Source organism: Microcaecilia unicolor, chromosome 3 (assembly GCF_901765095.1).
Source record: "Microcaecilia unicolor chromosome 3, aMicUni1.1, whole genome shotgun sequence".
In the NCBI taxonomy this organism is placed as follows: domain Eukaryota; kingdom Metazoa; phylum Chordata; class Amphibia; order Gymnophiona; family Siphonopidae; genus Microcaecilia; species Microcaecilia unicolor.
Window position 1 is genome coordinate 386,358,232 of NC_044033.1, and position 15,926 is coordinate 386,374,157.

A 15,926-nucleotide genomic window follows, 5' to 3' on the forward strand; every position below is an offset into this window, starting at 1 on the left:
AGCTCCCTCTGCCCCGGAACAGGAAGTAACCTGTTCCGGGGCAGAGGGAGCTACAGCAAACGAGCGAAGTTAGCGAAGTCGGAGCCCACAGGCGCGCGCTGCAGCACCCCCCCCCCCCCCCACCACTGGCTATCAACATGGAGCACAATGTTTCTTTTAGAAAATTTCTGACTCGAAGAAATTTACATTCTTGAGGTCTAATACCGGACAATGAGATCCTCCTTTCTTTGGAACCATGAAATAAATGGAGTAGCAGCTTTGACCAAGTTTGTGACTCAGTATTGGCACTACCACCCTTAACATCTGTATGAATAAAAGGGTGGATGGAACCACTGCCCTCTTTGCAGAAACGCTGCACGGGGGATGCCATGAAAAAAAATCTCCAGTGGGAGCGGAGAACTCTAACCTTCTCGGATGATTCTGAGAACCCACTGGTCCAAAGTAATCTTGACCCACTTCGTAAAAGATAGAAAAAGACATCCTCCTATTCTGTGCGCCCAAGAGTGGACCGGTGTCCCATCATCGCGAAGATCGAGAGGCAGAAGATCTAGAAGTTTGGATGGAAGGCCACTTGTCCAAGTGAAAGAGCTGCCTCTGATGATATCTGAAGAAGACCTACCAGGATGATACTGCTTGGTATCTTCAGTCGAGGCCAAGATTAACTGAATCTAAAGGAAGACTTTGGTTTGTCTTCCAGCAAGTGTTAAGTCTTATAGATTCCCAAGTCTTTAACCAATCTTTTCAGGTCCTCCCCAAAAAGAATTTTACCTCTGAAAGGCAATTTTGCAAGGAACTGTTTAGATGCCACATCTGCAGACCAGTGGTGAAGCCCTACCAAACAATGGACAGAAACTACCAATGCTATCTGTATGTCCAAGGCTCTGACAAGGTCATATAAGGAGTCTGCCAAATAAGTGAGTCTTATCTACATGCTCAGGAACTCCAGAGAAACATAAGAATTGGAATCGGACAAAGCAACTGCTGCCTGTTGAACCCAACTTAGGAAAGCTCGAGCAGCATAAAAGCTGCAGATGGAAGCTTACATGAAAAGAAAAGAAACCTCAAAAGAAACTTTTAAAGAACAGTCCAACTTTCTCTTCTGCACATCTTTTAAGGCTATGCCACCCTCCACTAGCAGGGTGGTCCTTTTAGTGACTGCAGCCACCAAAGCATCCAATTTGGTAATTTGAGCTTTCCAAGCTCATTCTAAGCAATGGGATAGAGCTGATAGATAGCCCTGGCCACCCTCAAGACTAGCATCTGGAATGGACCACTGAGTAGATATGAGCTGTTGTATTGCTTCATGGACTGGGAAAGTCTTAGGAGGTTTTCTAGTGCTAGCCATTTTAGGTTTAGATGCAGCAGGCACTGGCTCTTTTCGGAGCTGGAAATATTGAGAATCTGCAAAGCTTTTGTAATAAAGGAAAACAATTCTTTCTTGTGAGAAATCCTGACAGCAACAGGATCATTAGTCTCATCACTGGAGTGGAAGAGGAGCCTAATGGTTAGAGCAGTGGGCTGAAAACCTAAGGAACTGGGTTCGATTCCCACTGCAGCTTTTTGTGACCCTGGGCAAGTCACTAAGTTTGTATCCCTCCATTGCCCCAGATACAAACTTAGATTGCGAGTCAACTAGGGACAGAAGGCATTATATCAAATCGATGCTCCCCCCCCCCCCCCCCCCCACCACCACTGAGTATCTCTCCCTCTTCCAAGCCCCTCAGGACAATGAGCAGGCATAGAAGTTGTAAATAGACTTGAATCAGAATGAGTGGAAGATAGAGGAGCTAAAGACTCCATCTCTAGTCTCCAAATGTCTTTGTTGAAGGATCCACTTGCAGTGAATGAGAAGCTTACAAGGATCCAGCAGAGCTTGATTGGTGCTGTAGAATATTAACAGGAGACTCTACATGGTGATGAGAACACTTGGTGCAGGAGAAGACGGCTCCAGAAGCACAGGAGAAGAAAGAGACATATTACCTGCAGATATAGAAGGCAGTAAATTCTGAGAAGACAGAGGCGATAAATTAGAAGCAGCAGGAGTTGTCTGCTGCTGAGACAACATGGCCGCAGATGGCTGAGAAAAAATATACGTCAGAGTGTGGGCTGAGTTGAGAGCACCTGCAATTCACCAGCATGGGAAGATGGTTCGTCCATGAGGGAAACACTTTCTGCTAACTTTAGCTCACAACAGCTCACCAAACATTTCCCCAGCACTGCTCTCTGCTTCCCACAGTGGGAGCAGTGTTCATCTGTCTCAATAGTCATGAGAGAAAAAGAAAGTGAAACTGCGAGTGTCCCGAATAGGATATAATTTGAAGGAACACTCATCAAGTTGTAGAAATAAAGCTGCCAAAAAATCTCTGCCCAAGTTACTGCAGGAGAAACAACCCCTTCTGATAAAAATAGCTATACTAGCAGAAAAATCTGCTTCAAGTGCCTCTCTGCTTTTTTTTCTTTTTTTAAATACTCTGTAAGGAAGTAGAATAGAGGAAGTGGCAGGATAGGGGTGTGGGAGGGACCTGGAGTCACCAGGTGTACACTCTCTAACGTTGGAACTGCTCAGCACAGGCACACCCACAAGCTCTACGGAACTAGGAAACCAAGAACAAGAGCTATAGTGCAGATGAAACCAGGAGCTTGTGTATGACTGTCCACCACCTGCTGGAGATAAGGGATATACTCTAACTGACCAGTAAGCATACTGTCCTATGAGACATAGTTCAGTTCAGTGCTCTCTATCTCCACCTGCTGATATATAGTCACAATCCAAAGCATAACAATTCTCTCTTTAATCAAAGCTGCACAGCATGTCTACTATTTCTTGATCTAACCTTATAATTCAGTTAACTAGATAATACACAGCCACTTCTTTATTAACTCATTTGGACTGGGATTGCATGACTTGGGAATTTCTACTCCTAATATTTAGTGGCTAAATTTCTTTTTTGGACTAAAAAGTATGATAGGGTCTCCCCATTGCTCATTAAACATTTTCTCCCAGTGCAGGCTGGATGAAAATTCTGGAAGGAATAGCCCCAGAATACTTGGTTCACCTGTCACAATTAAATGCTTATAAAGATCATTACCCTCTACAGATAACTCTACATTTTCCCAACAGAATAAATGATTTTAATGATCGTTTCCGTGTGTGTGTTTGTGAATTTCTTCTTTTGTTACACACTTTGAAGTACTTGGGAGTTAGTGGGATATAAGAATCCATATCGGATTAGATTAGAATACAATTCTAGCTGTTAGGCTCTTCTACATGCTACCTATAGTATCCATAGGGGAACCAAAGTTGCTATACCGGATTTAATCAAGACGACTTACATTTTGTTCAAGACCGTGACATGCAAAATGTCCCCACCTCATGTCTGCAGGGCTAATGGGTTAGTACAGTGATGGGCAACCTTTTGAGCTTGGTGTGTCAAAATTCGCCAAAAAACCGAGCATAACTCGGGTGGTGTGTCACTTCGAGAAAAAAACCATAATTTCGCGATATTTATAGTTTAAATAACAAAAATGTATAATTGTAATATAAAACTGTTTTTAATAAACCAAAAACTAATTATTTAACTTACCTACTTAGTGACTTCTTTGTTCATCTGTCAGTCGGTTTCTTTTGTTGGTCTTGATATTATTTAACTTGTGTGGGGTGCCGTGAACTAAGATAAGTGAGGGGGAGGGGGAATTCTTTAACTAATCTGCCTATTAGTGACTTTTTTGTTGCTGAATTTCATTGGCTAAATCTTCAATTGAAGGTTGGTATTTTGTACACTTCAAGCCCAAGCAAGCGCTACTAACTTCATCTGTCAATCTGTTTCTTTTGTTGGTTTTGATATTATTTAACGCTGAGAATAAGGTTTCACAAAAGTACGTAGAGGGAAAAATTGTGAGTAAAGCCATTGCTATATTTTTCAGGGTGCTAAAAGTGTCTGGTAATCGGATCCAGGCACTCCAAATTTCCTGGTAACTCAGATATTCTCTTAATAATTGCATCTTTATTCTGCATATCGTGAAATAGAACTGGTGCACATCTTAGGAGAGTTTCTTTAATAAATTCTCCCTCACTGAGTGCTTTTCCATGCTGAGCTATGGAGTGAGCAATGCTCAAACTTGCAGATGTTAAATTTGTAGAACCTTTTACAAATTTAAGGATGGACTTAGATTGGCTCTTATAAAAGTGTAGCTGCCTGGAAATGTATTCCTTCCGTTCATCCTCACTTTTTTTCAAGAGCTGGGAATGATTAGTTTCAAAATGTCTATTTATATTCCACGTTCTGCTTACTACCGTTTCAGTACATAGAACGCAAAATGATTTGCCATTTTTTTCTATAATGCCATACATCTCGGTCCATGTCTCTTGAAAGGGTCGGCTACTGCTACTACCACTTCCTTTACTTAACCTTGGTTTTTTATTTTTTGAGTTCTCCATCAGGGGGGCAGAGACAGAAGATAGAATTATAGATAGCCTGTTAGCCCTAACTAGCCTAACTGACCACCTTATGTAAATTAAGATGGCTGCCGCTATTTCTAATGGCAGGAAACGGCACCCATAGCACATGCCCTCGCCTCTCCCAGCCTCCCCCTCACCTATCTCAGTAATGGTGGTCAATTACAAATCCACGACACCCCAGAACAGTAGATTGGATGATGGTTGCTGGTAATGGTGATCACAGGGCCCTCAGAGATGCGTCCCCCACGGCATTCCGCTGCTCTCTGCTCCGCCGGCCGGAAGTGAGGAGCCGGGGCAGAGGGAGCAGCAGGGAGGGAGCCAATAGGAGCGCACACGGCACACCCCCAGCGGGTAAACATGCACCGGGTGATTTCGCCGGGGGGGGGGGGAGGTCGCGCTGCACCGGGGGGGAGGGGGGGCGCATCGGCGATCCGCCCCGGGTGTCAGCAAGGAACTCCGCTGCTTCTCTGTATGCGGCCACATGCGGCCGCGTGTCACTGAAAATGGCTACGCGTGTCAGTACTGACACGCGTGTCATAGGTTCGCCATCAGGGGGTTAGTAGATACCTTGATGAGAAAGAAAGCATGTGTTGAGCCTTTGTCAACTTTTTTACTGACTAGACAGAGAATAAAATTTGACATCTTATGGACTCCCGAGTAGGGAGTTTCTTTTATTGATCACCTACCATTTTTTTTTCTCATCTTGGTTTATGCAGAGGTTTTTCCTTTTTTTTTTTTTTTTTTTTTTGCTCAGTAGATACTTTCTCACCAACTGTGGTAGAGACAGCAACAATGTCAGATATTGCCCCTGCTTTCAGGGAGCATAACTGATCCTCCTATCAACTCTGGATGTGTTCAGTGAAACAACCAAAGCTGTACTGCCAAAGCTATCAAAGGGGCACACTCCTTTGGCAGCAGCAGCACACCAACTCCTGCAGTTCTTTGAAAAGCAGTAACAACTCTAGTCATCACATCAGTTGAAGGCATGAAGCTTCAAACCCCTCCTTCCTCCACCTGCTGATAAAGTATGACAGGACTACAGAGGGATTTCATGGGAGCAGGCTCCACATCAGACCTCAATGTTACTGAATTTCACATGGAAAATGACACAAAACGTTCATTCTTTGCAAGTTTTTAAAAATTTCCAAGCATTTTATGCTATTTTTCACATGAAGGGCATTTTAGCCAAATTTCATACTATAGCACATAGGGACAAAGCCCTGCATAACGCACTACCACGAAGCGCTATTCTACATTGTGAGCCTGACTTTTGTAGACTTGGCCATTGTCAGCTCTCATGCAGAGGCTTGGTATGGTGAAAGGCCTCTAGGACAATGCGGAAACATCCAGTCTGACAAAGTCAAAACAACAGTTTGCAACAACCACTTTTGTTTACTGTACTTGGAAAAGAACAAGAACATACAGGACAACACTGGGGAATACCATGACGTCTTGTTCCTGTCAACCTGGCACCAAGCCCTGAACAGAGGGCATAAAAAACTCTTCCTTGAAGTTATCAGCTAGCAGTTATCTGATGGGCCGAGATAACTGCCATCAGCTCGCTCCAAGCCTGCCATAGGATGAGGGCTCGTTAATTTGTGGCATCACTTTCCTACTTACTTTTGCAAGGCTGGGAAGAGCTACCTGTTGCCCGAGTTCCTGATCATGTACCATCATCGGTTCTTGACTGCTGCATATCCAGTGTTCGTGAGTTATCTGTCAGGTTGAACTGCTATCTCCTTGGTGTCTGGTAGTGCTAGTTATCCTATTAGATTCAAGATTAGGCTAGTGTGTGCTATCTTAGTTCCCTTGACAGGTACTTAACATACTGTACCATCATCTGAGTGACTCTGCATAATTCAGAGTCTCCAATTACATTTTCTATTTGCTGCCAACATTGTCTAATAAACAGCTTTTCCATTTCTTATAACATCTGAGCCTTGTGACTATTTACTCTTAGTATTTATAATTTAGGACCATTATGAACTGAATTGCGAGTGAGAAGTCCTAGTCTAATACCCTAGAGTGATAAAATAATCTTACTTGTCTTATTTGTGCTTCTCACTCACTTACCAGCCTTTCACAAGGTCTGGTAGATGTGGTTTGTCCCCACAACTACTACTTATCATTTCTAAAGCGCTACTAGACGTACGCAGCGCTGTACATTTGAACATGAAGAGCCAGTCCCTGCTCGACAGAACTTACAATCTAAGTACATAAAGGCTAAAAAAAACCAAAACTTAAATCCACCCATGAGCACACATTTGGTGTATTTACTCACCAGTTGTAAAATAAACTCTCATAATACCAGCGACATACAGGATTACCATGTTTTACAAGTCAACATCATTTTTATTTTCAGACGCGTGTAACGGACGCGCACCAAGTGGCATTTGGCATACAAAGGGCATTATCGCCTGGTTACCACGCGAGTCTTTACAGCTAGGTCAATGGCTGACGGTAAGGTCTCACACCCAAAATGGACACGCGGTAATTTTCATTTTGCCACATGTCCATTTTTGGCAAAATTTTAAAAAAGGTCTGTTTTACAGGCGCGCTAAAAAATGGATCGGCACGCACCCAAAACCGGTGCCTACACTACCGCAGGCCATTTTTCAGTACGCCTTTCTAAAAGGACCCCTTAGGCCCTAAATATATGATACATATTTAAATATTTTGTAACAGGGATAGCTAATAAAAATTTCTACCCTGCCCTTGGAAATTGCACAGCCAGTCTGGCTTTCAAGGTGTCTATAATAAATACATATAAAATATATTTGCAATAAAGGATAAATAGCATGAAGCTATATTTCACACGGATGAAAGGAAAAAAAGAGAACGAATCCCCGTGATTGAACAAAGAACCACACAGAAGTGATGTTGACCAGGAGGGGAACAAAGGACTCAAGAGCTCACCATGGTCGTATCCAGACCTTATAGACTTACCAATAAGAAAAAGTCAGATCGTCAAGATCCTACCTAAACCTATACTACCCAAATTGCAAAGGACTGAAATACAAAACAACTTACGCAGCCGGCTTCTCCTACATAAGCGCAAAACTATGGAATGGCCTCCCAAAAGCTGTGAAAGCAATACACGACCACCTGAACTTCAGGAAATCACAAAAAACCAACCTCTTCAAAACGGCCTACCCCAACGACCCCACATAACCCTCTTCACCTACCAACACAGCATGACTATGATCGAACAGGACATCGCGCAATCTTCATCCATTCCAACCCTCCACTTATACCTCATACGATCACTATACAACTTTGTATTTGTTATCCACCGACTGGGCAAACGCCTTTGACGGTACTATGTAAGCCACATTGAGCCTCTAAATAGGTGGGAAAATGTGGGGTACAAATGCAATAAATAAATAAATAAATTTTAGTTTAGGACGGCCTTTGTGGGAGTGTGATCAATTCCTCATGAACAGTTTTTATTACTGAACTTGAAATCAAATATCTGTACATTTTTATACCATTTTAATCATCTGCATACATAGATCTGGATTCTGGAGTCTGTAATGTTATGATTACTTTTGTTGGATTCTGGATTTCCAAAATGAGAATCAGTTGTAATTTTGTATGCTCATGTATTTTCATAATTTGTATGTTTATAGCTTGCCTGATGTATTATGTGTATTAAAATTGCTCGTCTTTGCTTAAGGTGCCTTTTGCAGATAGGAAGATATATATTAAACAAATAAGGATTATATTAATGTGTACTTAATAAATAAAATCATCCCCAGCTGTTTTAACTACAACAATCTTCTTACCTTAGACAATGTTATTTGTCCTCTCTCAGCTCTGGCTAAAGGGCCATCTGGACCTCCCTTAACAATCACATCTTGTAAAAAGTCCCTGGAAATATGCAGGAGAAAATGAACAAAACAGAAATTACACCTCTTGTGAAGAGGAAGATTATTAAAACTATACCAAGATGATAAAAAATTATGCAAAAACCTAAGGCAAAACTGCTTTGTATAGTCAGCATTTGGGTTTTATTCTCATTCACTAAGTAATTTCATTGGCCAGCCATCAACTATATCTTCTAAGTACCAAACTGGTTAAAGCAAAAGTAAGTAAAGCATGACAGAACTCAAACCAAACATCTGGAGAACCTGGAAAAACTGAAATAAACTCCCTAATATAAAAACACAGTAGGACAAGGAGTATAAAACACTGGTAATTTAGATGGCATTGCACTGTATTTTGAATGATCGGAAGAAATTCTGTGATATTAATTCTTACTATAATATTGTATGCTTATTCTCATTCATGATACAAGTTTAATTTTTTTTCAAATTCATATTTATTGACACCAAAAGAAAACTCTAATGCCTAAGCAGCAGACAAAATACGAGATCAAAAGCATGGAGCCAAAAAGACTAACAAGCTCAGAAGGTAAACTTGTCATACTGTCAGTAAAGTTTTTCAATAATCCCTCCATATCCCACTAACTTTCTCTCTCCTGCCCCCCCCCCCCCCCCCCACAGTAGACCAACAATACCATAGAGCCACAGGAGTCAAAGGGGCTCGTTTTCAAAGCACTTAGACTTACAAAGTTACATAGAAACCTATGGAACTTTGTAAGTCTAAGTGCTTTGAAAATGTGCCTCAAAGTGTCCCAGAAGGATGCCCAAATCCAAAGAAAAAGCTCTCCCTTGGAAGATGCAAGATCAGGAATCCCCTTGCGCTCCAAAGAACAGAGATGAAGCACAGCTGCCGGTCAATGGGGGATGATGGAACATTTGCCGATAGCCAAAATTTCAGAAATCACCTTCTTTGCCATCAAGACTGCATGCCTCTAAAAGGAATGCATACCCAGTGGCAGTCTCCCCTGTACCCAAAAGATGTCAAATAAATGACAAGCTGGGGTCCAGCAAAGCTTCCAAAACCAGTTGACCAGTTGAGTCCAAAAGTGCTGTATGGCCTGGCAAGTTGAAAACACATGTCAAAGATGAGCTCCACTCTGTCTGCACTTAAGACAGTTGTCATCCGCCCGCAGTTCAGCTCGAAAGGCATGCTGTGGAGATATATGCAACCGCAAGACAAATTTATATAGTAATTCTCAGAAAATGGTATTGTCCGTAGTATGATATACAAACAGAAGACAAAGTTTTAGGTGATGTGAGCTTAATTGCACAGGTAAGTCCTCAGCTCACTTTACAGCAAGATCACTATAATCATACTCAGGAAGCTGCTCCCGTTGGTGGGCAGACAGCTGCGCATCCAAGCCGCACATAGTATTCAAATGCTCCCAGCCAGTAGATGGGTGGCAGGTAAGAAGTGGGCATAATGTTGAAGTTGAAGGTATGCAAACCGATCCCTGACTCCAAAGCCGTGTTCAAGGTCCAGGTCGTCAAAGGAACAGAGGCGACCCTCCTCATACAACATATGATAAAAGTATTTGATTCCCCCCTGCAATCCAGCATTGAAAGACCAGGGAAGTATCTCCCACCGGAAAGGCTGAATTCCCTGCTGAGGGCAATAGGGGGTATACTTTGAAGGATAAGCCATGAAATTTACAAAGCCAGCGCCAGGCTTTCCGGAGCAGCCCAAAGATAGGGGAACAGCCCCGAAGAGGCTGCCCCCCTCCCCCGGCTAGGGCATGCAACCAATACCCAAAACAAAAATAAAATAAATAAGGACGTATCAGCTCTATCTCAGTGATAGTGCAAGGGAAATAATGGGTGCCTCTGAACCAACCTGTCAAGTGCCGCATGCAACTAGCCACAGAGAAAACTTTAACATTCAAAAAATCAAGGGCACCCTGGGGATGTGGAAGGTAAAATTATGTATCGTACCTGATAATTTTCTTTCCATTAATCATAGCCGATCAATCCATAGACTGGTGGGTTGTGTCCATCTACCAGCAGGTGGAGATAGAGAGCAATCCTTTTGCCTCCCTATATGTGGTCATGTGCTGCCGGAAACTCCTCAGTATGTCGATATCAAAGCTCCATCCGCAGGACTCAGCACTTAGAGAATTACACCCACAAAGGGACACTCTGCCCAGCTCACCACCGCCGAAATGGGGGAGGGGAATCAATCCAGCTCATCCCCACACAAGTGGGGGAGGGAAATCCGTCCAGCTCATCCCCGCGGAGCGGGGGAGGGACACCACACCCACCGATGCGGGGGGATCTGGCTTATCCTGCAACCGCGGTAGGAGCTGACTGACCCTAACACCGCCGAAGCGGGAGGGGTACAAAGCTGCCCTACAGCCGCACGAAACGGGAGGGAGCGCCGGCAGAATTTAGGTCTCAATCCAGCCCCGTAAAACGGAGGGGAGAGGAATGCAGCAGCTCACTGTAACACAAAATCGTCTCAACTCCTGAAGAATCCAATTGAAAAAACTTGAACACGAAGTCCTCCTGAACAGGAACTGAAGACTAAACTTGAACCTGAAATGCAACCAGAATATAAACAGTACAGATATCTGGGAGGGGCTATGGATTGATCGGCTATGATTAATGGAAAGAAAATTATCAGGTATGATACATAATTTTACCTTCCATATCATCATGCCGATCAATCCATAGACTGGTGGGATGTACCGAAGCAGTACTCACCCAGGGCGGGACATAGAAATTCCTGACCGCAACACTTAAGCTCCCAACCGGGCCTCCGCCCGAGCAGCCACAGTCAAGCGGTAATGTCTGGAGAAGGTATGAGCTGATGCCCAAGTTGCCGCCCTACAAATCTCTTCCAAGGAGACAGACCCAGCCTCTGCCATCGAGGCCGCCTGTGCTCTAGTGGAGTGAGCCTTCAGCTGGATAGGCGGCACCTTCCCCGCAGCCACATAAGCCGCTGCAATGGTTTCCTTGACCCATCGTGCCACTGTAGGCTTGGCAGCCTGCAGACCCTTACGAGGACCTGCGAACAGCACAAACAGATGATCCGACTTCCGGAAATCATTGGTCACTTCCAAGTATCTGATGATGACTCGTCTCACATCTAGATATTTGAGAGCAGAGTACTCCTCTGGGTAGTCCTCCCTACGAAAGGAGGGTAGACAGAGCTGCTGATTCACATGGAAGCGAGAAAATCTTGGGCAGGAAGGAAGGCACTGTGCGAATAGACACTCCTGCCTCAGTGAACTGCAGAAAGGGCTCTCGACATGAAAGCGCCTGGAGCTCAGAAACTCTTCTGGCTGAAGTGATAGCCACCAAAAAGACTGCTTTCAACGTCAGGTCTTTCAGAGATGCCCTCGACAAGGGTTCACAAGGCGGCTTCTGCAAGGCTCTTAGCACCAGATTGAGATTCCACGCAGGTACCACTGAGTGCAGAGGAGGGCGCAGGTGATTAACTCCCTTGAGAAAGCGCACCACATCTGGCTGCGAGGCCAGGGAAGCACCCTTCAGGTCACCCCTGAAGCAAGCAAGAGCTGCTACCTGGACCTTAAGGGAACTGAGCGACAGGCCTTTTTCCAGACCTTCTTGCAGGAACACCAACACTGAAGAAATTGGAGCAGTGAAGGGAGAAAGTGAGCCTGCCTCACACCACGATGCAAAGGTACGCCAAACCCTGGCGTAAGCAGTAGAAGTAGAGCACTTCCTCGCTCTCAGCATAGTGGCGATGACCTTGTCTGAGAAGCCCTTTTTCCTCAGACGCTGCCGCTCAGTAGCCAGGCCGAAAGACCAAAGGGGGAGGGATCCTCCATTATCACGGGACCCTGATGCAACAGGCCCCGCTCCGCTGGCAGCTGCAGAGGGCCGTCCACTGAGAGCCTGATCAAGTCCGCATACCAGGGACGTCTGGGCCAATCCGGACTCACCAGGATTATCTGGCCCGGATGCTTTGCCACCCGGCCTAGCACCCTGCCCAACATGGGCCAAGGCGGGAACACCTAGAGGAGCTCCTGTGTCGGCCACTGTTGGAGAACAGCATCTACTCCCAGAGATCGAGGGTCCCGTCCTCTGATGAAAAGCGCGGCACTTGGCAATTGGCTGATGATGCCATCAGATCTAGGCTCGGCTGGCCCCAGCGCTTCGTGATGTCCAAGAAGGCCTGAGCAGTATTCATGACTCCCGCAATGTGGGCCGCCGACAGCTGTTCCAGGTTTGCTTCCGCCCACAGGCATAGCTTCATGTCCTCCTTGGCTAGAGGGGCGCTCATGGTACCTCCCTGGTGATTGACATAGGCCACAGCCGTGGCATTGTCCAACCGGACCCGTACTGGCTTCAGCGCCAGAACCGGGAGAAACTCCAAAGGCGCCAACCGAATGGCTCCGAGTTCCAGGAGGTTGATAGACCACTTTGCCTCTGCAGGGGACCAGAGCCCCTGCGCTGTCCTTCCCAAGCAGTGGGCTCCCCAGCCCGTCAAAGAGGCTTAAGCCGTGACGACAACCCACTCCTGCAGACAGCTTGTCTGGCCTCAGCCACCAGCTCAGCGCCTTGCGCACCGCCGGATCCAAGTGAAGGCGCACAGCGTAATCCTCCGAAGCTGGAGTCCATCGCTGCAGCAGAGAGAGCTGTATAGGTCTCATATGGGCCCTGGCCCAGGGCACTACTGCCATCGTGGCCGTCATAGAGCCCAACAGCTGCACATAGTCCCAAGCCCGAAGAGGAGAGGCTGCTAGGAACTTGTCCATCCGAGCCTGAAGCTTGACAATCCGATTGTCTGGCAGGAACACTCTGCCCACTTGGGAGTCGAATTGAACTCCCAGATACTCCAGGGACTGAGTCGGGCGCAGCTGGCTTTTCTCCCAGTTGATGATCCACCCCAGGGAGCTCAAAAGAGCAATCACCCGGTCTGAAGCTCTGCCGCACTCTGCATAAGAGGGGGCTCGGATCAACCAGTTGTCCAGATAAGGATGGACTTGTACTCCTTTCTTGCGAAGGAAGGCCGCGATGACCACCATTACTTTGGAGAAGGTCCGCGGAGCAGTAGCCAACCCGAACGGGAGGGCTCTGAACTGGAAGTGTCGGCTCAGAACTGCAAAACGCAGAAAGCGTTGATGAGGAGGCCAGATGGGAATATGCAAGTAAGCTTCCTTAATGTCCAAGGATGCCAGGAACTCCCCTGCCTGCACTGCCGCTATAACAGAGCGGAGAGTCTCCATCCGGAAGTGCCGAACTTAGAAGGCACGATTGACCCCTTTGAGGTCGAGGATAGGCCGGACAGAACCTCCTTTCTTTGGTACCACAAAGTAAATGGAGTAACGTCTCTTGCCAAGCTGATCTTCTGGCACCGGAACGACCGCACCCAGGCGGATCAGATTGTCCAAAGTCTGCTGCACTGCCACAGCTTTGACCGGTGACTTGCAGGGAGAGTGCACAAACCCGTCTCTTAAGGGTCGGCAGAACTCTAGCTTGTAGCCGTCTCTGATGACTTCCAGCACCCAAGCGTCTGAAGTTACCTTCGTCCACTCGCCCAGAAACGAGGATAGGCGTCCTCCAATCTGCTCTGGGCCATGGACCAGCGCCCCTTCATTGGGTACGAGACCCTGGGGGAGGACAGGAGGAGGCACCTCCGGGATGGCGGTCTCTGCGAAAGGAATGCTGCTTGGGGGAGAAGTTCCATATGAAGGAAAAGGGGGAGAGGAGCCCGACTTGCCCGGGCGATACCGACGGGCTTCCTGAAACCGTCCTTTGGAGGAACCGGGGCGAGCACCACTGGCCCGAGCCCTGAACTCCGGTAACCTCTTGCCCTTAGAAGTGCCGAAATCGGTCACAACCTTGCCCAGCTCGACCCCAAAGAGCAGCTTGCCTTTAAAAGGCAACTTAGCCAGGCGGGACTTAGAGGCGTGGTCAGCAGACCAATGCTGTAGCCAAAGCCACCGCCGTGCAGAGACTGTCTGAGCCATACCTTTAGCCGAGGCTCTCAAGACATCATACAGCAAGTATTCCAGGAAGGATCCGAGGGGGGAGCTCGCTGCACCAGCGTCAGGCATGCCCTGGCCACATAGGAGCCGCAAATTGAGGCCTGCAAACTTAAAGCAGCCGCCTCCAATCTCCTGTCTTGGGCGTCCTTTAGGGCCATGCCACCTTCCACCGGCAACGCCGTTTTCTTAGTCACCGCAGTGATTAAAGAATCCACGGTAGGCCCAAGAAAGGCCTCCCATTCACCTTCAGGCAGAGGATAGAGGCGGGACATAGCCCTAGCCACTTTAAGGCTCGCTTCTGGGAAATCCCATTGAGCCGAAATCAAGGTGTGCATGGCTTCATGCACGTGGAAGGTTCTAGGCAGGCACTTCGTCCCCAGCATAATGGCAGAGCCAACAGAGGCTGAGGGAGAGACGTCCTCCGGAGAGGAAATCTTCAAAATGCTCATGGTCTGCACTAACAGGTTGGGCAAACCCTCTGAGCGAAAGGATCCGTGCTGCAGAGGGGTCATCCGCTCCATCCGAGCGGGAATCCGTCTCCTCCAAGGAATCCCCAAAGGACCGTTGGGAGAACTCAGATATGTTGCCCTCATCTACATCAGAGGAGACAAAGTCCTCTAGGGCCTGGAAGTCCACCCGAGGGCGTTTGCTTCCGGAGGCCTCAACCCCTTGATCAGAGGGGGGAGCCGGGGCAGCGTTTAGCATAAGAAAAGCCTGATGCAGCAGCCCAATGAACTCAGGGGAGAAACCCCCTAGACTGTGCACTTCTGCCGCCTGCGCCACGGCCCTAGACGCACCCTCAACCGGCGCTCGCAAGAGCGGGGGAGAAACATGCTGCGCATCCAAAATGGCGTCCGGCGCAAAACTCCGAGAAAGAGCCGCGCAGAAAGAACGGCGCTTAACTTTCGCCGCTTTCTTGCCGTCGCCCGCATCAAGGGCGACCATAGCATTAACGTCTCCCACCTCGAGAGCGGCCCAAGAAGAAGCCGTCCGAGCAGAGTGGCCGGCCAAAATGGGGGGGGGGGGGGGGGCGAGCAGCGGGGGATGGGCGCTTATGGCGGGGAAAAAACCGCCACACCGGAGGAAGAACCGGGACAGTGACCGGACTCCAAACTGACGCACCCAAAAAAAGCGAGCCAGCCTTTGAAACCCCCGCATCCCCGCTAGACGCACACACGCGGTCCGGGGAGCGAATCTTCGCGCCCTCGCCCTCCGACGCCATAAGCCACGTGGAGACCGAACGGGGAACCCCCTGCCCGCTATTAGGTAAAATTACCTGCTTCTCGCTCTGAGCTGTAACGAACTGGTGTCCCAGTGAGCAGCTGCAATAAACGCTGATATAAACGTTGAAATAAACGCCCTTAAAGGACGTTCAAATTTTTTTGTTGTTGTTGTTTTAACGGAGCCAGCGGGAGGGGGGAGAAAAGGAGGGACCTGGCACCACCAGGTTTGCACTTGCTCAAGAAGAGCCCTCAACCCTAGGTACTCAACAAAACCTAAGAATTAGGCTTGGAGACCTAGCCAGAGCTGCTGCTGTGTATGACCACCACCTGCTGAGATAGAGAACATACTGAGGAGTTTCCGGCAGCACATGACCACATATAGGGAGGCAAAAGGATTGCTCTCTAT

At 47.2% G+C, this 15,926-nt stretch overlaps 1 protein-coding gene across 1 annotated transcript in view; it reads right to left on the minus strand.

Moving 5' to 3' along the window:
* The window catches only part of EPHX2 (epoxide hydrolase 2), a 189,902-nt gene that overhangs the window by 146,383 nt on the left and 27,593 nt on the right, over positions 1-15,926 (minus strand). Inside the window, exon 2 of the mRNA XM_030198674.1 lies at positions 8,245-8,329. Coding sequence (XP_030054534.1) covers positions 8,245-8,329 — 85 coding nt within the window. The remainder of the gene's footprint in view (positions 1-8,244; positions 8,330-15,926) is intronic.